Source organism: Erinaceus europaeus, chromosome 1, assembly GCF_950295315.1.
Source record: "Erinaceus europaeus chromosome 1, mEriEur2.1, whole genome shotgun sequence".
In the NCBI taxonomy this organism is placed as follows: domain Eukaryota; kingdom Metazoa; phylum Chordata; class Mammalia; order Eulipotyphla; family Erinaceidae; genus Erinaceus; species Erinaceus europaeus.
The window spans coordinates 158879529-158902416 of record NC_080162.1 but is presented as its reverse complement, the minus strand read 5'-3'; the positions used below and the strand labels follow the sequence as shown (position 1 = coordinate 158902416).

Below are 22888 nucleotides of genomic sequence, written 5' to 3'. Positions count from 1 at the left end.
AAAGTTTCCCAGTCTAACTTGTCACTGTCTGTGGCAAGTGATATCATGCTTTAAAAGCAACTTGCCAAGAAAACTTGCAAAAATAATCATACTTGCTGTTCTCAGTTGAAAATCTTATTACTCACTTCAAACAAGAAGAAAATTATTGTTCTATTCTGTCAAGTTTCTGAGTAGTTTTCAAAAGGATATCACAGTATGGCTTAGATATTTTGTCAAAAAGAGAACTACTATGATGAAGTTGAAGAGGATGCTAATACAGTAGAATAAAGTCCCGTATCTGTGAGCTTGCTAGGAAATATCCTGATTTTACTTATATAACTACTTCCTAAGTCATTTCAGAACCAAAACTTCTAACATATATATTCCAACTGTATATGTTACTGTACATAAAACTTTATAGTTGTAAAATACTGTTTCATAAGGTTATTAAAACACATTAAAATCCAAAAACATATTGCTGTTTGATTATATTCCTAAACCCAGGAATTATGTGATTATGTGCATAATGTGTCCCTCTGCCCAACAAGTTTAGCCTTGTACTCCAGTTTGAAAATGGATGTGGTATCTGTGTAAATAGATTTATCAGATCAGATGACAGTAACAAAACGACCAATGAAGATGCCAGGTAGGATTAAAGTTTACAAAACATACCACCCCTTTTCCAAGAATTCTTAGTTAGACAGGATATCAGATATGGTGATATTGCAAGAGAAAATCAGAAAGTGCAGCATAAACATAGCGATGGTCCCAGGAAGTATACTTACTCTTTTTTTTAATTATATAATATTTCCCCCAAGAAGGCAAACTATGTCCTGATGAAGCTCTTGACTAGGAGTGCATCTTTCTCTACCTGTGGTCATTAAAAGGCACTTTTGAACAACAACTCCCATCTAACTAGAATTTGCAGGTTTTTTGTTTTTGTTTTTGTTTTTTAGGAAACAAAAGAAGCCATCTCAATTGCATCACGGACCTCACATCCAGCATAAAAAAGAAGTCTGTAGTACATTTGACAGGAAACCTCTGTTACTCACTGACACAGTATCACTAGTACATGGGGAGGGGGTGTCATATAAAAAGAAGAAAGCTAGTAGTGAAGCAGTGACAAGAGAGAAGGGATGAAGTAACCAGAACGACTGTGTGTCTTTCCCCCTTTTTTCTCACTTCCCTCCCACCCTCAGCTGTGATTTCAAATATTACAATTGCAAAAGTCAGTTAAAAAAAAAAAAAAGGAAGAGTGTGACTAGGGCTACCACCACAGCAACCCTAAACGATTCTCGTGCAAAAGCAAAGCAGTGAGGATGTAGTAGCAGCAAATCTCCCACGTCCCCCACCCCTGATACGGTACCTCCAGATCTGCCCGAGCTGCAAGATGTGGATGAGTGACTGCAGGAGCCAGATGCAGAAGGAACAGGACGCAGACCTGTGTTTGCCGCTGGCCGGGGTGGCCCCGCTGCTGTTGCTGCCACTGTTGGCTGCAGCGATGTTGCTCTTGCTGGCGTTGGAAGCCTGTCTTTGCGGCGTGGAAGGACGAGCCTCCCCTCCTTCCCCGGCTGCAGACCCGCCACTGACCAAGGTCTTGCAGTCGGTTCCGGTCTGCGGGCAGCTGGAGGCGGCCGCGGCGCTGTCCTCGGTGCTGAAATCGTGCACGAACCAGCGGAAGCTGAACACTTGCACCGACAGCGAGCCGAGCACCACGAAGAAGAGCGTGAGCCCGAACCACCAGCGCTGGCCGCGCAAGTAGTAGTCGACGGAGAGCCAGATGTCCGTGCCCACGTCCGCAAAGTACACGGCCACGGCGGCCAGGATCCAGAGGCAGTCCCATAGCGAGTAGTGCCGCTGCTCTCTGCCCAGGCGCAGGCACAGCGCCGCCGAGCCTGCCCCGCCGCCGCCCGGGCCGCCTATGCCGCCGCCCGGGCCGCTGGAGCCCCCCGAGCCGCCGCCCGAGCCCCCGCTCCCTGCGCAGCAGCAGCAGCAGCGCGAGCAGCCGCCGCCGTCCGGGCAGCAGCCGCCTCCCGCCGTCACCTCGTCCTCGGCTCCCGACCCCGACGGCAAGCCCGGAGCCAGTCCCTGCACGGAGCCCGAGTGGTCCGAGTTCTGCAGCGGGGTGAACGCCACGTCGCTGCTCTTCTTCATTTTCAGCCTCCCGTCTGACTTAGCGGCCATGATGCCTCCAAATCGGAGGAGAGCTCTCCTTTATCTCACACCTTCACCCGCCGCCGCCGTCTCCGCCTCCCGCCACCTCCTCGCCTCGCCCCGGCTGGCTTCCCTCCCTGGCGGCGCGGCTCCCCCTCCTGTTCCTGCGCTGGCTCGCCCGCCGCCCGCCGCCGCCCGCCGCCTACCGCCCGCCGGGCTGGGCGCTGGGCTGGACTAGCCGCGAGCCTGGGGCCGGCAGGAGCGCCGCCTGGCTGCCTGCGCGGAGCCAAGCTGCTCGCGGCGCCCGGCGCGCGCCCCTGCCCGCCGCCCGCGCTCCTTGCCGTCCCGGCCCTGCAGCTGCTGCCCTAGCTGCCGCCACCGCCTGCAGCAGGAGCAGCAGCGGCCGCAGCGGCGCTCCTCGGACCAGCACATTCCTCTCCACCCCTCGCGCGCTCCCCCTCCTCCTGCTTCCTCTCCTCCACCAGCTGACTCCGAGGGAGAGGATGACCTCATCCCTTCTCTTCCAGCTGCTGCCGCCGCTCCCACCCCAACCTGGGAGGGGCGCGGGAGGGAGGAGGAGGGCCCCGGAGGAAGGGCCGAGGGATGCGAGGCTGAGGCGAGGGGCGGCCGGTCCCAGGGGTCCGGAGGAATGGCCAAGAGGATGGTGGCTCACGGTGTAGAGCCTCAGCTCTGGGCTTTTCCTGGGAAGCTGGGTGCTTTGGACTGACACTGGGGGGAGGGCAAGACAACAGGGGTCCCTTGTCCAACCTTCACCGAGGTCGAGGGGGAGTGGGCTGCGGCGGGTGTGGCAGCGAGGAGGGCCCCTTTGTATTCCATTCTGAGCTGTAGGTAGCTAGGAAAGGAATGGGCGTGCAATGGGAGCTGGCAAAGGTTGGAAGTCTGGTTTATTTAACTCGGGCACCAGAGCCCCATCCTACTGGCAGCGGCAGTGGGTGTGCCGGGCCTTGGGGAGCTAGGGAGGCTCAGCCCCAGGACGCGCTGGTAGCCCAGGTACAGTGGGCGGGTCCGCTGGGAGTCCAGAGCCCGCACCCTGGAGGGAGAAACTGGCTGCTCTAGGGTTCTTGGTTCATGGGCTAGGCCGGGGGTCGCCTAGGCTCTGGGAGATAAGGTGGCGATGCTAAAGCCCACGATTGCCCAGCCAACACCCCCTCAAGCTCTTTTGGAGGTCGGGAAACGGCTGCCCCGGGAGGAGCAAGTGGCAGGCATGCCCAGCGACTACACCTTAGTGGTAGCAGGTGGGAAACGCAGCTCACAGGACTGCCGCTGGGAGCGCAGCAGGGCTGCAGGGTGGAGCTGGTAGTGGCGGCCAGAAACAAAATACTCCAGGCAGCAGAAGATCCTGGAGCTAGGAGCTTGGACTATCTGCCCTACTCCAAAAACAAGAACTGTCTTCTCTTAAAGCAATAGAAGTTGCAGACTTTTGTAGTCCCACTATTCCAGCAATGACTCAACCATATTACATCTGTGATTGAGTGCTTGACCAAATTAGACAAGTATAGAACACTGTGCGCTTTGCAAACATTCCTGAAAACTCAATGCAATTAGGACCACCCTCTTAAAAAAAACATAAAAACTTAATATTTGTTTTGTTTCACTTAACTTTTGCAAATGTAAGAGAGAGGGAGTGTAATTCTTAAATTTTACGGTGACTCACATCTTTGAAGATCTAGAAGGAAGTGAGGCAACACTTACAATGCAGCCACTAGGAGCTCCATTTGTGGTCTTCTAAATCTGGAGACAAACCATGATACCCTCCTGCCTATTGTAGACTGCAGACTCAGTCTGAGCTAGTTTCTGTGTCATTCTTAGCTGATAGTAATACCAAGTCCAATTGCACCAACTCCTCTGCATGTAGAAATAGGTTGACCAGATGTGTTACAGTTGATCCACCACGTTAGCACCAAACTGGACAGGGCAGAGTCTACCCCCCCCCCCGTACATCATCCTTTTCTTTTTCTCCTCCCCTCCCCCCACTTTGAAAGAATTGTCTTCAGCACTGACCTGCTATTTCCTTTGCCTGACAGTCTGACAAGAGGGTGTTGGGTCAAAGGGCCCACAAACAGTAGTACAGCATGTTCAAATCCAGTTGATTTAGCACAAAGCATGTCAACGTGGTGAATAAGCATTACTGTGGTTCTACTCAGTGAGTTGGAATGCCAGCAGAGCAGTATTTTTAAATCATTTTTTTCTTTATTGAAATTAGGTTGGTTTAAAAGACTTCAGTTTTTGAGAAGCACAATTTAAAATATAGCCCTTTTGGAATAAAAAACAATTATTTTTTGGAAGGTACCCTTTTCTGCTTCAAGTTTAAGATTCAAGTTTAAGATCTCATCTCCAGGGTACTCCAACTGATCTTTATGTTGTACCTCTGGGGAAAGGAAGGGTCTCTTAGGTAACTGGGTCCTGAGGGAGGGATGGAGTGTATTCTAGGTCAAATGCAAGGCCTTGGATTGAAGCAGATGTAGAAGGCCTTGCAGAGCAGGATTCAGAAAGTCTTGGGCTGAATGAGCTGCCCTTGGAGAGGCAAAGTTTCTTATACACAGCACAGCTCTAACACAAACTGTTCAGTGAAAGTTGAATGAATACATAGATTTATAGAAAGACCATTCTACAACAGAAAGAAATCTACATTCTGTGCTAATGTTTCCATGGAAACTTAAGAATGATGAGATTTTTGTCTACAAGGTTCTAAAACAGAAATAACTAGTAATGGTGTCTTTATTAATACATATAGTCAAAACTGTTTCTTTTGTCATCCAGTGCTATTTATTCTCTTTCTAAAGTTCTGTATGAAGTCTCTCTGGAAAGCAATAGAAGGTGGAAGGGCTGGGAAGATGTCTCACTAGGTAGAGCAGCAGCTTACTTTGAAGACAAGGCTCTGGGTTCGATCTCTGGCACCACACCTTATGAGAATACACAATATAGAAGAAGCTGCATGGATGCGAGAATTGTACTGTGGTATCTCTCCTTTCCTCTGGATCTGCCCTTCTCTTACTTTTCTCTCCCCTTACCTAGAATAAAGAATGAAAACATGGGTCCAGGAGCAATGTATTTGTGATACACTAGTCACATTAAAAAAAATCCAAAATATGTGAAAGGTGTATAAATATTGTCAGTGTTTCCTTTATATAAATAAAAATTAAAATAAATAAGTTTAAAAAATCAATATAGTGAAAGCTCTATATAAGTAGGAGGTGAGAAAGTGAACATGTGACTGTTCCAGCCTCTTCTATTACTGGTCCCATAATCTTAATATAACTTTAGTATGAGAACTGGATGAGATAATGCATATTGCTGGGCTTTGTAGACAGTATTGTTATAAGAGTCTCTAATCTTGTCAGTCTATTATTTACATCTCAAGGTGTATATAGATTTGAATGTCTCATGTTCTGTAATAATCACTGTATTTATCAAGGTAGACAGACATAATATTTAGGGGGTCAATATTTAGACTCAAACAGAAGGATCCTTGTCATCTTATTTAAGCTCTCTCCCTCTCACATTCATCAATTGTACTATAAAGATTGTAACAATTCAGTGTTGCTGCCAGAAATAAATAAAATGATGTATAGAAACTGTTGACATAGGGTCAGGGAGACAGCATAATGGTTATGTAAAAGAATGTTATGCCTAAGACTCTGAGACAGCATAATGGTTATGTAAAAGAATGTTATGCCTAAGACTCTGAGGTTCCCACAACCACCTTAAGCCAGAGCTGAGCAGTGATTTGGTATCTCTGTCTCTTTATTTCTTCATTAAAATTTTGTAAGTGGGGCTGGGGAGACAGCATAATGGTTATATAAACAGATTCTCATGCCTAAGGCTCCTAAGTCCCAGGTTCAATCTCCCACACCACCATAAGCCAGAGCTGAGCAGTGCTCTGATGTTTCTCTCTCTGCATTTGTCTCTCTCTGCATTTCTCTCAAAAATGAAAAAATTAATTTAAAAAAAAAGAAAAAGAAAATTGTGTAAGTATTAGAGAAGTAGCATAATGGTTATGCAAAAAGACTTTCATGTCTGAGGTACCAAAGGTCCCAGGTTCAGTCCCCAGAACTTTCATTAACCAGAGATGAGCAGTTCTCTGGTATTTATCTCTGTGAATCTCTCTCTCTCTTTCTCATTAAAATAAAATAAAATAAAATAAATGAAATATAAATAATGAAATACAAAAAGAGCTTTAAACTTTCGTGTTTAGCTAGGCAACTCTCCCTAGAGTGAATGTGCCTCAAAACAGTCTTTAAAGTCCATGTATTAGAACTGATTGTTGTTGTTTTTAAATATAGAATGTCCTAATTTGCCTTTTATTACTGTGATCTTTTCTTTCATCCAATTTCAGGGATTCATTCCCATTGCCAGATAGTAAACTATATCATTACTGAAAAGTTTCCTGATCTCAGCTTCAAATATTTTGCCCTCTTATTCCCTTCCAATGAATACCAGAGTTTATAACCACATAGGTCCCTAGCACTTAACAGGACTACACTGTCAAATCCCTTCACCCCTTCATGTTCTCATCTATCCTGCTATTCAGATAGGTTGACTTGTATGGTTGACCATTATATCACTTTCACCAACACATCTTCATCTCTGTTGTCCCTCTTACTTGATAAAACACCAACACCTATTAAAAGCTACTCTCCACCAGCTTCAGATCCAAACCTGTGTAAGGGCTTTGACTGATGTAAGAGCAGAACCCTGCTGACTGCACTCCTATATTTCCATGACCTTAAACCTGAAATGCAGCCTCAGGCTGACTTACAACTACATCATATATTCTTTATCTGTTTACTCTTTTTTTACCTTTTAAAATATGATTATGTTATTTCTTACTTTCCATCCTCAAATTTTAAACACGTCAGAGCCAGGTGGTGATGCACCTGATTGAGCACATATGTTATCATGTGCAAGGACCCAGGTTCAAGCCCCTGGTCCCCACCTACAGGGAGGAAGCTTCACAAGTGGTGAACAGTGCAGTTGGTCTTTCTCACTCTTCCATCTCAGTTTCTTGCTGTCTCTATCAAATAAATAAATATAAAAAAGAAAACTCTCAAAAAAAAAAAACCCTCTAAACATCTTTTTCCCTAACTTCATCTACTGAAAGATACAATTACTCTGCTAAATGTTTCCCATTTCTCTGAGAAAAATCAATGAATGCCAGATTTTGTAACCACATACCACCTCTTGCCTCTGTAAGAGAAGCCCGCCACTTGCCATTTGCTCATTATCTCTCATCTTCTCTCACTGCTTAAGAGCACAATTCAACACTACTTTCTATTATCATCAGTTTTCCTTCTTCTTCTGCATATGAACACTCTTCTGTTTATCCAGTAGTTCAAAAACAAAGAAGAAATTAAAAAAAATAGACATTTTTATTCCAATTCCCTTTCAGCCACCACTGCATTTCTCTGAAACTTTTTACAGAAAACTTCCACTAAAGTTCTTTAACCCAGTTTTCTTCAATTCCTCTTCCTCCAGTACTTCATCAATTTCTATTCCTCTTCAGTGCATTTAAACCAATGACTGATCCACTGAAACTGCTCATTTCAAGTCTAGTACCATCTATTCCCACTTTACTAAACATTTTAGTTTTCATTTTATTTAATCTCTTAAGCAGCATTTACCCTGTCAATTGAGTTTTGGTTTTTTTTCTTCATTTGACTGTCACTACTCCATAGATACATGGTTCTTGTTCTGGCTCAGAGCCTACTTCTTTGCTAATTTTTGTTTTTTTTTCATAAATTTTTTCCCATTTTCATTATATTTAAATTGTCTCAGTCTTTACGCCTTCCTCTTTGTGTTCCTGTTGCCTTTATAATTTCATGAAATATTTTTCTTTTAAAATATCAAAATTCTGCTTATATAGTGATGACACCCATATTTATTTCTCCTACATGGATATGTCCTGTGAACCACAGAATATTTCCAATTACTTTCTCAATACCTGCATTTCAATGCCTATTAGACATCTTAAATTTAAATATCTAAATCTGAACTTTACGCCTACACCTTCTCCCTCATTTTAGTAAACAATTCTGTCATTAGTTCTTTTTTTCACATTTATGTATTATTAGATAGAGTCAGAGAGAAACTGAGAGAGGTAGAGGAGACAGAGCAAGGGAAAGAGACAGAGAGATACCTGCAATCCTGCTTCACCACTTGCAAATCTTTCCTCATGAAGGTAGAGACTAGTGGCTTGAACCCAGATCCTTGAACACTGTAATGTGTGCACTTAACCAGCCTTGCCCTTTGTCCTTATTTCTTGAGACAATAATAACAATTAATAATAATAATAATAATAATAATAAAGTGGTGTATCTTGATTACTTCTTTCTCTTATACCCCATATCTAATTTGCCAGATAATCTTTTTGACTCTGTTTATAAAAAATGTGTTTCTATTTGGCCATTGTTCATCTTTTTTTCCTGCTATATCTCTCCAATTTGATTTCTTAATCATGTATTTATTTTTGCAGAGCAGGTACTTATATATGCACAATTTCATACTCCTAGGCTGCTGATATATATATATATATATATATATATATATATATATATATGGAGAGAGAGAGACACACAGAGAGAGAGAGAGACAGAGAGAGCAGGAGATGCTGGGGAACAATGGTTATGCAAAATACTTCTACACCTGAGACCCTAAGTTTCCAGGTTCAATCCCCAGCACCACTATAAATCAAAGCTGAGCAGTACTCTGGTCTCTCTCACTATCTTCTCTCTCTTTCTCTCTCTCTCTTTCTCTCTCTGTCTCTCTCTCTTTCTCTCTCTGTCTCTCTCTCTTTCTCTCTCTGTCTCTCTCTCTTTCTCTCTCTTAAAGTAAAACAAAAAATTTTAAAAAAGAAGAAAGAGAGAAGGAGAGACACCATAGCACCAGCCTTCCCCTTTGAAATCGCTCTGGTCATATACTCATCTTGTCCTTGCTGACTTATACTCAACATCTTCTCATGCTGGGTGGTGCCCTGAACTATGTGATAGCATGGTATGCACCACTCTAATTTGATTACCTGCACCTATTCCTATTCTCTTGTTTACTCTTCCAATAATCAAAGTGCACCTGTGAAAAAGCAAAGCAACTCAAGATATTCATCTGCTCATGTCAGTGCTGGCTACATAGCCCATGGGGGGGTACAGTACAAAATTAAAATGGAGGAATTTCAATCCCTCTTCCAGTTATACTGTTTACCCTAGTAAACAGGAATTCTCTAAGCAGACTTCATGCTGGGTCATGCTTAGTCACTGGATCTTCACTGGGCCAGAACTCCCTGCTGAATGCACCTTCACTGCCAGTCCACAGAGTGGAGGATCACACCTTGACTCACCTGAAATGCCACGGGAATGTGCCTGACCCCCAACACTCCAATCTCTGTGCCTAAATAAGAGTCAAAGAAAAAAAAAAAAGGAAGGAGGGAGTATCTGAATACCTACCCTAGGGAGGCAGGAGGCCACAAGTATAATAGTACTACTCAAAGACCCTGGCCTATGTTTCGCTCTCCTCCTCTCCCACAAGGCTTTACCTACAAGTGTACCTTCAAAGATTAAAAAGCCGCAACTGCAGAGCATTAAAGCATGAAGCCCTTCTGATGGAACCCATATCTCCTTTTTAAATTTATTATTGGATAGAGACAGAGAAATTGAGAGAGGAGGAGGTAGAAAGGAAAAGAGACAGAGAAACACCTGCAGCTCTGCTTCACCACTTGTGAAGCTTTCCCCCTGCAGGTGGGGACCAGGGGCTTGAATCTAGGTCCTTGTGCACTGTAATGTGTGTTTTTAACTGGGTGTGCCACCTCCTAGCCCCATAAAGGAACGCTTTGCTATCGTTCTGGTGATATTCTCATCATGCCGTTCCTGACTTATACTCAACATCTTCTCACCTTGATTTTTACCAATATATTATAGGGTATGTACTGTCCCTTATCAACTGACCTCAGAGAAACTTTTGGTGGATCCTGTTGCCCATGTAACCTCCCTCCTTTCCATCTACTCTATTCTTTTTTTTTTTTCTTCCCAAGCATACCAAGAAGATGCCTGCTGCTAGGATATATCAACTTCCATATCCAGCAGAGAAGCAAATACAAAAGCCAGACCTCCCATTTTAGTCATTCCATAAAGATCCATACCCACAGAGGGATAAAGAACAGAGAAATTTCCAGTGGAGGAGAAGGGATATGGAACTGTGCTGGTGGTAGGAATTGTCTGGAATTGTACTGCTCCTATCCCCCAATCTTATTGATCATTAAAAAAGAAAGACACCTGCCCAGGGTCTTTGAGTGTGCTATTCCTTCTTTCTGGGATGTACTTTTCCAAGTATCCATATATTTTATTCTGATTACTTCAAATCCTCTTCCATGGGATCTCCTTTATTTTCCAAATATGTGTTTGTTTTATACAAAAGAGAAAGACCATAACACTGCTCTGGAATATTCCAAAATCAAATCTGAGGTTTGGTGCATGAAAGGTTTGGTCCCTCTTTGTGGGACCCTTTGTCTCTAGCATAATTATCCTTATTTTAAGAAGATATCCATTCTTCACTCATACACTTAGTCCTTACTGTATCTAGGTTAAGTGTGTTATTTTAGGGTAAGCACCCTTGCCGTTCTGATTTACCATCTAGTTTTCTACCTGATTTTGTGTTGAGTATAATAGGTTAGCAGGCTAGCTGCCCCATTCTGCAGAGCGCTTACACTTAGCCTCACCCTAGTTACTCTAAATTAGTGCAGAACAAACTTCTGAGATTGTTCTAAGCTTTAGTAAACATGACTCTTTCAATGAATGATGGCACCTTTCAGCCAGTGGTCCCAAACACAGGGAGATTTCCAATCTTCTCAAGATATCTGAACCATATTCTTTTTTGCTTTACCCACCCAAGATCTATTTTTAGAATTAATTCCTATCCATTGCTCAGGCTTCCATTTTAATTAAGAAATGGTACACAGACTTTAATTTTGTTGTTGTTTTTGCCAGAGCACTGCTCAGTTCTGTCTTATGTTGCTGTTGAGGATTGAGCCTGGGACCTTGGAGCCTCAGGCATGAAAGCTTTGGCATAATCATTATGTTGTCTTCATAACACTGATAGTCTTTAATTTTTAAAGCATTCCATAAAAAGGTTGCATCCAAAGGAAATAAAATTATTCTGAGTTATATGCTTTTAAATATGATTAACTACTAACTTACCATGACTTTAAAAAAAGGCATCCTTTAAAGAGAAAATCATATGAGACTCTGAAAGTCTGAAAGATTACCTGGTCTCACAATTCTTACATTAAGAATCTGTAATTTCCCCCCAAAACTCTAGAGATCCAGTAGAGCTTTTAAAATAAAACCATGACTAGATTTGCCTTTTGAGTGGCCATTCTGGCAGCAGAGTAAAGAGTGAAAGGCAGATCTTGTGTAAGACCCTATATACCTGATGATGATGTTCCACCAGTCTTCCCTGCATACTTTTTCCCAGAATAAAACACAATGTCTGCATCAGTAATAGGCATCTAGTAAGCATTCTGAGAACCATTCCAACTATTACCAGGAATTTCAAAAAAATATTTAACTTCCAGCAGCATATACACTTCAGAAAATGCTTTAAAAAGCCAACCAAAATACCTTTTAAACAAGATTTAGAGCAACACTAAGGGAGACGAAGTTTAGAAGTAACTTGGGGGGAGAGCAGATTAGTGCTAAGAGATATAAGCACCAAGAATGATCATAAAGCACAAGGACCGGCATAAGGATCCCGGTTCGAACCCCGGCTCCCCACCTGCAGGGGAGTCGCTTCACAGGCGGTGAAGCAGGTCTGCAGGTGTCTATCTTTCTCTCCCCCTCTCTGTCTTCCCCTCCTCTCTCCATTTCTCTCTGTCCTATCCAACAATGACAACAACAATAATAACTACAACAATAAAACAACAAGGGCAACAAAAGGGAATAAATAAATAAAATAAAATAAAAAAATAAATAAATAAAAAATAAAAAAAAAGAATGATCATAAAGGAATCCAGACAGTTGATTTCTTCCAGCGTTTTGATTTCTAAATTGGCATAGCAACACAAGCTGAGTACAACAAAATACAATGGAATACAATCTAGGCCCTAAAAAGAAGTGCCTCAAAAGCTGGGAACACAAGTTTGGATTTGATGCAGAAAGAGACAGCCCTGGGTTTCTTTCTGTACATTATAATGATCTCTCACTGGTACGTGTGTTGTGTTTCTGAAGTGTGTTAGAGTCCTTTTTCTCTTAAAACACATTTTCCTATCAAGAAAAAATGATAAATGGTGGTTAAGTCCCCAATCCAGGTAATTAAAAATCCATTTAACCCTGTCATCGCTGAAATGTGCAATTGCCATGAAAAAGCAGAGAGTATCACTTCTATTCTAGCACCTGGACACACTTTAAAATACTGTAGTATTGAATTAAAAAGCTGCAATTATATTAGACTCTGATACTTGAGAAGCAAGTCAGAGAGTTAAGAAGTAACTGAGCCCCTGAGAAAAAGGAAGATATTTTTGTCCATCTTCAATAGGTCATGCACATCTTATCTTGATGCCAATGAATATACTGTGGGAAGGGAAGGGTTAGCTTCTCAGTAGAGTGACACTTCCTTGGCTACATGCTGTTGGCAAACACCAACATGATAATCCAGGGGCTGAATGGTGGCACAATCAGTTGAGCACACATGTCAATATGAACAAGGACCCAGGTTCAAGCCTCTGGTCCTCACCTGCAGATAAGAAGCTTCATGAGCAGAGCAATGAAGCAAGTCTACAGATATCCCTGTATCTAGTCCTATACTTTTAATTTCTTTCTGTCTTCTCTAAAGAAAAGAAGTTAGAGGAAGTCCAGTGGTAGCACAGCAGGTGACGAAAAGCACAAGGACCAGCATAAGGATCCCAGTTAGAGCCCCTGGATCCCCACCTGCAGGTGAGTTGCTTCACAGGCCATGAAGCAGGTCTGCAGGTGTCTATCTTTCTCTCCCCCTCTCTGTCTTCCCCTCCTCTCTCCATTTCTTTCTGTCCTATCCAAAACACAAAAAGAAGAAAGGAAAGGAGGAAGGGAGGGAGGGAGGGCTGTAGGAAGGAAGGGAGGGAAGGAAACAGGGAGGGAAAAAGGGAGGAAGAAAGAGAAAGAGGAAGGGAGGAAGGAAAGAAGGAAGAGAGAAAGAAATAAAGAGAGGGGGACTGGCTGCTGGGAGCTGCGAATTTCTCTTGCAGGCACTAAACCTCAGCAATAACCCTGATGGTAAAACAAAACAAAATAAAAGCATGATAAGCCCTCTCAATAGCAGGTAACCCTGATAAAATGGATTTAGGATACTGCTCTGTAGACTGGTTCCCAAATACCTGAAATTCTAGTCTAAATGTTAGAAGATTATCAAAGAGCTCTCAGTTGAGGGATAGTCTACAGAACACTCAACCAGTAATCCTCAAAAGCAGGAAGGGCAACAAGAATGAAAACTGTCTAAGAAACTGCCATAGTCATTTACAAATCACAGACATGGCTCCTGCGTATAATGCATCATTCCAAATAAGATCCACATCACTGGATAAGCTGATGCAATGCAAAGAAATTCCAGTGTTTGATTAAGTAATGTATCATTACTAGTTTCTTAGCTGTGAGAAATATAATAATGTCAGTTGTCAGCAACAGGGGGAATTGAGTGAGAGGTATAAAATGGAAAGCTCACTGATGTTTTGTGGGGTTTCTGTTACCTTAAACTATTCAGAAATTAAGTCTGTTTAAAAGTGATGAAATTTTACCTTGGTATCTTGGTAAGATTGATAAAATGTTAAAATGCAGTCAAAACCAAAATTATGATATAAAAAATATCAGATGTAAAAGGATGGAATAACACTTCAAATTCTACAGACATTAGAAAGATAATAAGGCATGGAACAACCATATGGCCTAGTAATTATAGTCCTGGGCATTTATCCCAGAGAAATGAAAATTTTTTTTTCTGTCACATGTTTTTAAGATAAAGGTCTCTCTCACGTATCTTCCACCTTGATTTGTATCCAAGGTTTCCTACTCCTGACCAGAGAACCAGGAAACTGTTCTAAACTCTGTGTATACCCAAATCCCTACCACCACCCCTTTTTGTGATGATGGCATTTTGAATCCTGGTTAATAGAGAAATACATGGGTGACATAATCAGATATTTTTACAATATGACTGTGTTTAAACCATCATTATCTGAACATATAGCACCACAAACCCAGATTCTTAAGGGCTTGGCGATAATGAGAAGTGATACTGAAGAAAGCTCCCAGAGGAGCAGCAGAGATAGGTAGACATGAGGTTTATCAGAATTTCCTTATAGAGTATCCCCACAGGTATTCATCCAGGGGAAAGTATCTGTTTCATGAACTTGGGGAGCAGAATATACAGGGGTAGCAAACAAAGAACTGTTCCATACCAGCACATAGTATGACTCTCGCCCGTTCCTCTAACCAAGTAGTGCAGTGGCTATTTGCTAAGCCAAACATTTACTTGCCCATGAATACACAATTTAGTCCAAGACCAAAGATATTGACCTTGAGAGCAGTGATTCCCAGCTGGAGCAGGACTTCCAGCTGCAGTTTCTCAGAAGAAAGGTCAAAGGATACAAGGCAAAGGAGCCTACACCTAAATCCATTACAGTCTTTACCTCTTAGAACACTCTTTTCATGGTCTCCAGTTTCACTCAAGTAAATACTGCAGTCAAAGTTTACATGCCAGAAATATTTTCATTCACCACAACATGCACTTTTCATTGTGATATGTCCTTTCTTGATCCTCCCTGCAGTAACCTAGCAATGACCTTCCATCACTACAATTCTCATCCCATAACCAGTAACCAGAAAACTGTCAGGAAAAACTGCCTTTATAACCTGTACAACTAAATTTGCTTTGGAAGTCTCATCTCATGTCTTTGTTATATTACTAGGATTACATTCTAGGATTCCATATCTGCATAATTCCTCCCCTCCTGGTGAACACTTTTTTTTTTTAGAAAAAGAAAGAGAGGGAGAGACAGGGAGAGAAGGAGAGATGCCACAGCACTGCTCCAGCAGTTGTTAATTTTCCCTTATACTGGTGCTCCTATGTGGTGGTAGGGGGCTCAAAACAGGGTACTTGTGCATGGTGAAGTGTGTACACTCTGCCAATTGAGCTATATCCTATCCTTCCTCATATTCATCTGGTGGGGAAGTTATCGTTCTATGCCCAGAGAGTAGAAATGTTTGCAATGGATGCAGGCTTTCTTTTACACAAAGCAAGAACCTATTGAGGCAGAAGAAATAGGGTATTACATCAGATATCTTGTTCCTTGTCCACCCATATTTAGCGTCAGAGTCAAAGTGTCAAAAAAGCCCAAACATATAAAGGGGGTACAGGCTATATTAGTGGTTGGTTTTGTTTAATAAACACTAAAATACAGGGTGGGGGAGATAGCATATTGGTTATGCAAAGAAACTGTCATGCTTGAGGCTCACATGTTTTGTGTTCAAACCCAGCGTTATAAGGCAGCACTGAGCAGTGCTCTGGTAAAAAAAATAAATAAATAAAGACTAAAATGCAGAAACAGAAGGGGGGAAACTGAACCTAATGATTCAGAATAAAATAGAGGGAATAAGCACTAAATGAAGTATTTGTTGACTCCACTTTATAAAACTTTCTCACAAAACCCAGATCATCAGCAGTTCTGATCTCAGCTCTCTCTTGCCGGTCCCTCTCTGCCACTTGTTAACTGGTTGGTTGACTTGAGACACACTCTCTCTGACCCTGTGGGTCTTACATGTTCTGTGGGCACAGGGAGGGACAGTCAGTGCTCTGGACCCAGGACTCATGCAGCAACTACTGGAGAAGTGCTTCCTGGAGAAACAGGAGGTTGCAGAAGCCCAGCCAATCAGACATCTCTCCTGTTGATTCTGAACTGATCATCATGCCCACAGTGCAGACCACCAGTGGTGCTAATGGTGGTTAGAACCTTGGTAATCAATTCCTTCCTTACACAATCATAGAAAGCACTCCTCCTCATTGCCATCATCCTTGCCCTTCCTGTTCTCTCTTCCTCCCTCCTATTTCCCTTCTTCCCTTTCCTCCTCTTTCTCTTCTTCTTCCTTATCTTCTCCTCTTCTTCCTCCTCCTGGACTCTCTGCTCCATCAATTTTTTTCAGAGAGACACAAAAACAGATAGAGAGGGGAAGACAGCACAGTGCTGAAGCTTCCTCCAGTGTGGACTCAAACTTTGTGTGGGTGTATGATGAAACAGGTACACTATAACATGAACAATCCTACTGGCCCTTGGCACACTTCTACTTTTTATTGCCATCAGGGTTATCACTGAGGCTCAGTGTCTGCAAGATGAATTCACCATTGCCAGTAGCCATTCTTATTATTTTTATTTTTCTCAATTTATTTTGGGTAGAGATAGAGAGAAACTGAGAAAGGAGAGTGGGAGTTGGAGAGGGAGGGAAGAAGACACTTATAACACTATTTTACTGCTAGTGAAGCTTTCCCCTTCAGGGGGGATCAGGGGCTTGAATCCAATTCCTGTGTATTAAGTAACATGTATACTCAACCAGGTGTATCATTACTTTGCTCCTTTTCCACACTTTTTTAAGTGGTTAAGTTAAGCAGGGTAATGATGTGAGCTTGGACTTTAGGGCTTTAACAAACTATGACTTCATTCTGGACTGAAATTCTGCATATTTATCCATGAGAATGTTGACAGTATATCTTCTTTGTATGATGGCTTTCAAACTGCTACAAAAATCAGACACAATATTAGCAATAATCAAAAATACATATGTGTATATTATATATATGTACATGTGCATGTATACATAAAAACACATGCAATAAACATGATAGAGAGAAGCCTAAGGAAAAAGATAAAAAATTATTTTTATCCAATATGGCCAACCAACATAAGTACTAATAATGTACATAAGCATATTAGCAATACAAATAAGATAGAATAAGGAATCAAAGTCTTATGCAACTAACCCTCTGGAATAAGGGATGGATTTACAGAGAAGACGGTGTCTCATGAAAGTTTCAAAAATTTAGTAGAACTTAATTAGGCAAATAGAGTGGAAAAGTGTATTCCATGAAGGGCAAGTCTAATCTGTAAAAAAAAAAAATGAAAAATAATATGGCTTACCTACTGACCTATAGGAGATTCAGATTTATAAAGTAAATGGAAGTATACAGAGGATTTTTGGTATCATGAATATAAATGAAATCAATTCAAGGCGCTAGGACATGGTGGCAAATAGTTCAGTCAGTAGAACTAGTATGCTTTATCGTGCCTGGGGACCTGACCCAAACCCTGGCACCATATGGGAATACCACAGCACAGGGGAAGCTCAGTGGTGGTGGAATAGTGGTACTATAGTGTCTTTCCCTCTCTTTATCTCTGCCTTTCTGTGAAATAACCCCAATGATACAAGAGAAATACAAATTTAACAAAAAAGCCCGAGATCCCCACAATCGAAATGTTTCTAATACTGACACAAGGAAACTGTTCCACAGCACTCCATCTCCACCATTTATTTTTTTTCCCTAGTTGACTCCTTGAATCTTTTGTTCAAAGCAGGTAAACCACATAGATCCTAAGTTTCCTAGTGACCTCCTGCTCCACTTGTGCACCTCCTTGTAAATCACCTAATGAAACAGGAGCTCCCTTTGAAGTTCAAGAGGAAACTGAGCCCTCTTCCAGCAAATGCTAAACTTCTTTTTCTTAATTAAGTTTCCAAGTTCCTTGAGAAAAAGTATTATGGCTAACTGAGGTGATTCATGCATGCCTCAGAAAATATGAGTGTGTAGAAGGTAGTGGAAATGGAAACTCCCTATTGTTTGTCTAATAAAAGTTGATGTAATTGAAAATCCTAGAGGTATTATATTTCAACTTCCCTTCTTCATAATTTAGATATACATTTAATTGTTTTAATTATTCTGATAAAATATGATAAAACATATGGGTAAAGCTGGAATAATTCTCTTATCCCTCATATTGAAATCTATACTACAGTTTCAAACAACATCAACAAAAAAGTCAAAAGCAAACCAACCAAACAAATAAAAAATACCATTAACTCCTACCAGAATTATAATAGATAGTTAATGTTTAATGTTTCTGCTGCTTCCAGAATGTGCTAGTGTATTTTACAGATAAACCTTAGAAATATAATGAACCACTTTTCAGAAAGCATAAAGATGTGATAGGCTTTAACATATATAATCTCAGGAGAATTTGAATTAAATTGAATCATGACACATTTTCTTTTTTTTTTTTTTTATTTAAGAAAGGATTAATTAACAAAACCATAGGGTAGGAGGGGTACAACCTCCACATAATTCCCACCACCCAATCTCCATATCCTATCCCCTCCCCTGATAGCTTTCCCATTCTCCATCCCTCTGGGAGCCTGGAACCAGGGTCATTGTGGGTTGCAGAAGGTAGAAGGTCTGGCTTCTGTAATTGCTTCCCCGCTGAACATGGGCGTTGACTGGTCGGTCCATACTCCCACTCTGCCTCTCTCTTTCCCTAGTAGGGTGTGTCTCTGGGGAAGCTGAGCTCCAGGACACATTGGTGGGGTCTTCAATCCAGGGAAGCCTGGCCAGCATCCTGGTGGCATCTGGAACCTGGTGACTGAAAAGAGAGTTAACATACGAAGCCAAACAAATTGTTGAGCAGTCATGGACCCAAAGCTTGGAATAGTGGACAGGAAGTGTTAGGGAGGTACTCACTGCAAACTCCAGTGCACTTCTGCTTTCAGGTATATATTTTGCAGTAGTTTACGGATACGTGTGAACATATGCTCTCTCTCACAGAAACTGGTGTATATCTAGGTTTTGGGACTTTGTTAGAAAGTGAACCACCTGAGATGAAATTAGAGTATACTATGAAAGGAAAGGTCTCACCCGAGTAATGAAGCTGAAGGGTTGTCATTCCACATGTGAAGTCTATGGACACAGTCTGAAGTGAAGCATGTTGAGGTGGCAATCGTTGCATTGTTTAGGTTGTGATCGGCGGATGCAATACTATTTGATATGGATTGGGAGAGGCATACGGGAAAGTGGGCCCTATCCAATGGTTCCAGGACTGGGGGAGGTAGGGGCTCTATAGTGGAGATGTGAGGTTCCTGCTGTCTTAGCGTTCAAAAAGACAATAGATAGTTAATGTTATCATCACATTATTTGTTAATTGGGTTAACTTTGAAAAGTCCTTTTGTTATGGTTTGCTGTATAGTACCCAGTATCTTGTATATAGCTGTGCTATTGGATGCTTCTAATCTGCTTGGTCTAGGCTTTTGAGAGAGTCCGCATATCAAATACACAGCCTATATATTAAAAAGATTCAGTTTGTGTTTTGAAAAACTTTGAGACATACCATTGATTTTCCCCCTCTCAAATTAATTAACTAGTGATTTATATGTCTACATTTTGCTATGAGTGTACATAAACACCATTCCCACCACCAAAAGACTGTGACCCATCCCTCCCACCCACTCCCACCCCCCACTGGCCCAGAAAGCTGCATGTCTACCCCTCACCACAGGGTTTTTACTTTGGTGCCCTACTTACAATTTGGTCAAGTCCTGTTTTTAGTTTCCCTTTCAGATCTTCTTAGTCAACTTCTGTTGATGAGTGGGATCGTCCCATACTCATCTTTATCTTTCTGACTTAGCTCACTTAACATAATTCCTTCTAGCTCTGTCCAAGATGGGTGAGAGAAGGTGGGTTTATTGTTCTTGATAGCTGCATAGTATTCCATTGTGTATATATACCACAGCTTTCTCAGCCACTCATCTGGTGTTGGGCACCTGGGTTGCTTACAGGTTTTACTTATTATGAATTGTGCTGCTATGAACATAGGAGTACACAACTCTTTTTGGTTGGGTGTTATGGAGTCCTTGGGGTATAACCCCAGGAGAGGAATTACTGCATCATATGGAAGGTCCATGTCTAGCCTTCTGAGAGTTTTCCAGACTGCTCTCCACAGAGGCTGGACCAATTTACAGTCCCACCAACAATGTAAAAGGGTTCCTCTGTCCCCACAACCTCTCTAGCATTTGTTGCTGCTGTCCTTTTTGATGTATGCCATTCTTACAGGAGTGAGTTGGTATATTAGTGTTGTCTTAATTTGCATTTCTCTGACAATCAGTGACCTAGAGCAGTTTTTCATATGTTTGTTAGCCTTTTGGATCTCCTCTAAGGTGAATGTTTGTTCATATCCTCTGCCCATTTTTGGATGGGGTCATTTGCTTTTTTGGTGCTAAGTTTGCTGAGCTCTTTATATATTTTGGAGATTAGTCTCTTGTCTGATGTATGGCATGTGAAGATCTTCTCCCATTCTGTGAGGGTTCTCTTTGTTTGTTTAATAGTTTCTTTGGATGCACAGAAGCTTTTCAATTTGATGTAGTGCCATTGGTTTGTTTCTGCTTTAGTCTTCCTTGCAATTGGGTTTGATTCATCAAAGATATCCTGAGGAGTAGGTGGGAAAGTGTTTTACCAATGTTTTCCTCTAAGTATTTGATTGTTTCTGGTCTGACATCTAGGTCTTTGATCCATTTGGAGTTGATTTTTTGTTTCTGGTGAGATAAAGTGGTTCAATTTCATTCTTCTGCATGTTACAACCCAGTTTTCCCAGCACCATTTATTGAAGAGAGCCTCCTTTTTCCATTTAATCCTTTGGGCCCCCTTATCAAAGAGTAGATGTCCATAGGTGTGGGGATTTATTTCTGGGCTTTCAATTCTGTTCCACTGGTCTGTGTGCCTATTTTTGTTCCAGTACCATGCTGTTTTTGTGATGATGGCTTTATAATATAGTTTAAGGTCTGGGAGTGTGATGCCTCCATTTCTGTTAATTTTCCGTGAGATGGTTTTGGCATTTCTAGGTGTTTTCAGGTTACAGATAAATGATTTTAGTGTTTGTTCTATTCTCTTAAAAAAGCTTGGTGGAACTTTGATGGGTATTGCATTAAATTTGTATATGGCTCTGGGGAGAATATTCATTTTGATGATATTTATTCTTCCAATCCATGAGCATGGGATATCTTTCCATTTCTTGGTATCAGTTTCTATTTCCTTGAGTAGCGACTCATAGTTTTCAGCATACAAGTCTTTCACTTCTTTGGTCAACTTTATTCCTAGGTATTTGATTGATTTTGCTGAAACAGTAAATTGGAGTGATTTCTGGATGTCTTCTTCTTCAGATTTAGTGTTTGCATAAAGAAATGCCACTGTTTTTTGTACATTGATTTTGTAGCCTGATACCTTGCTATATTGCCTAATAACTTCCAGTAGTTTTCTGCTGGATTCTTTAGGTCTCTCTATGTATACTATCATATCATCTGCAAATAGTGAGAGCTTGACTTCTTCCCTTCCAATCTGTAGTCCTTTGATTCCTTTCTCTTGCCTGATTGCTATGGCAAGAAGTTCTAATACTATGTTGAAGAGTAATGGTGACAGTGGACAGCCCTGTCTAGTCCCTGATCTGAGGGGGAATGCTTTCAGCTTCTGTCCATTGAGTATGATGTTGGCTGTAGGTTTGCTATATATAGATTCCACTATCTTGTGGAATTTCCCTTCTATTCCCATTTTTGTGGAGTTTTGAGCATGAATGGGTGTTGGATTTTGTCAAAGGCTTTCTCTGCATCTATTGAGATAATCATGTGGTTTTTGGCTTTGCTTTTATTGATGTGGTGAATGACATTGATTGACTTCTGGATGTTGAACCAGCCTGCATTCCTGGGATGAATCCCACTTGGTCGTGATGAACAGTCTTTTTGATATGTTGTTGTATCCGGTTGGCCAAGATCTTGTTTAATATTTTGGCATCTATGTTCATCAGCGATATTGGTCTGTGGTTTTCCTTTTTTGTTCTGTCCTTATCAGCTTTTGGTATCAGGGTGATGTTGGCTTCATAGAAGGTGGAAGGGAGTATTCCTGTTTCTTCAATCTTATGGGAAAGCTTAAGAGGTATGGGTACTAACTGTTTCCTGAAAGTTTTGTAGAATTCATTTGTGAAGCCATCTGGTCCAGGACTTTTGTTGTTGGGGAGATTCTTAATAATGGTTTCAATTTTTTTGTCTGTGATTGGTGCATTTAGATTTTGTAGTTCTTCTTGGTTCAGTTTTGGAAGAGCATATGCTTCTAGGAATTGTTCCATTTCTTCCAGATTCTCTAGCTTGGTGGCATATAGTTCTTTATAGAAGCTTCGCAGGATTCTCTGGATTTCTGTGGTGTCAGTTGTGATATCTCCTGCATTGTTTACAATTCTATTAATTTGAGTCTTCTCACTTTTTTGTTTGGTGAGTCTGGCTAGGGGTTTGTCAATTTTGTTTAATCTTTCAAAGAACCAACATTTGGCTTCATTGATCTTTTATATGGTTCTTTTATTTTCAATGTTGTTTATTTCTGCTCTAACTTTAGTGATTTCTGTTGTTCTGGTTGCTTTAGGGTTCCTTTGTTCCTCTTGTGGGTCTCATCTGTTTTTTCCCTAATACTGCCATTCCTTTCTTCCAATGTTGTTTTCATTTCTGTGATTAATAAGTTTATTATTTTTTTGCATACTTTTCTTATCTATGGTTACTTCTGGCTGATTTGTAGTTTCATCTGGACTCTTGTCTTCATTCATTGGAGTAGCAGTTTTATTTGTTTTTGATCTACCCATTTTTTATTTATTTGTTTCTTTTTGTTTTATATGCTCTGTTGTTCCTCAGTTGTTGTGTCTTGAGTACAAGCAACA

General features: G+C 41.4%; 1 protein-coding gene across 1 annotated transcript in view; it reads right to left on the bottom strand.

Annotated features, from left to right (window-relative positions):
* The window catches only part of XKR4 (XK related 4), a 505142-nt gene extending 502930 nt beyond the window's left edge, over positions 1–2212 (bottom strand). Inside the window, exon 1 of the mRNA XM_060198888.1 lies at positions 1346–2212. Coding sequence (XP_060054871.1) covers positions 1346–2163 — 818 coding nt within the window. The 5' untranslated portion in view covers positions 2164–2212. The remainder of the gene's footprint in view (positions 1–1345) is intronic.
* Positions 2213–22888: the final 20676 nt, after the last annotated feature.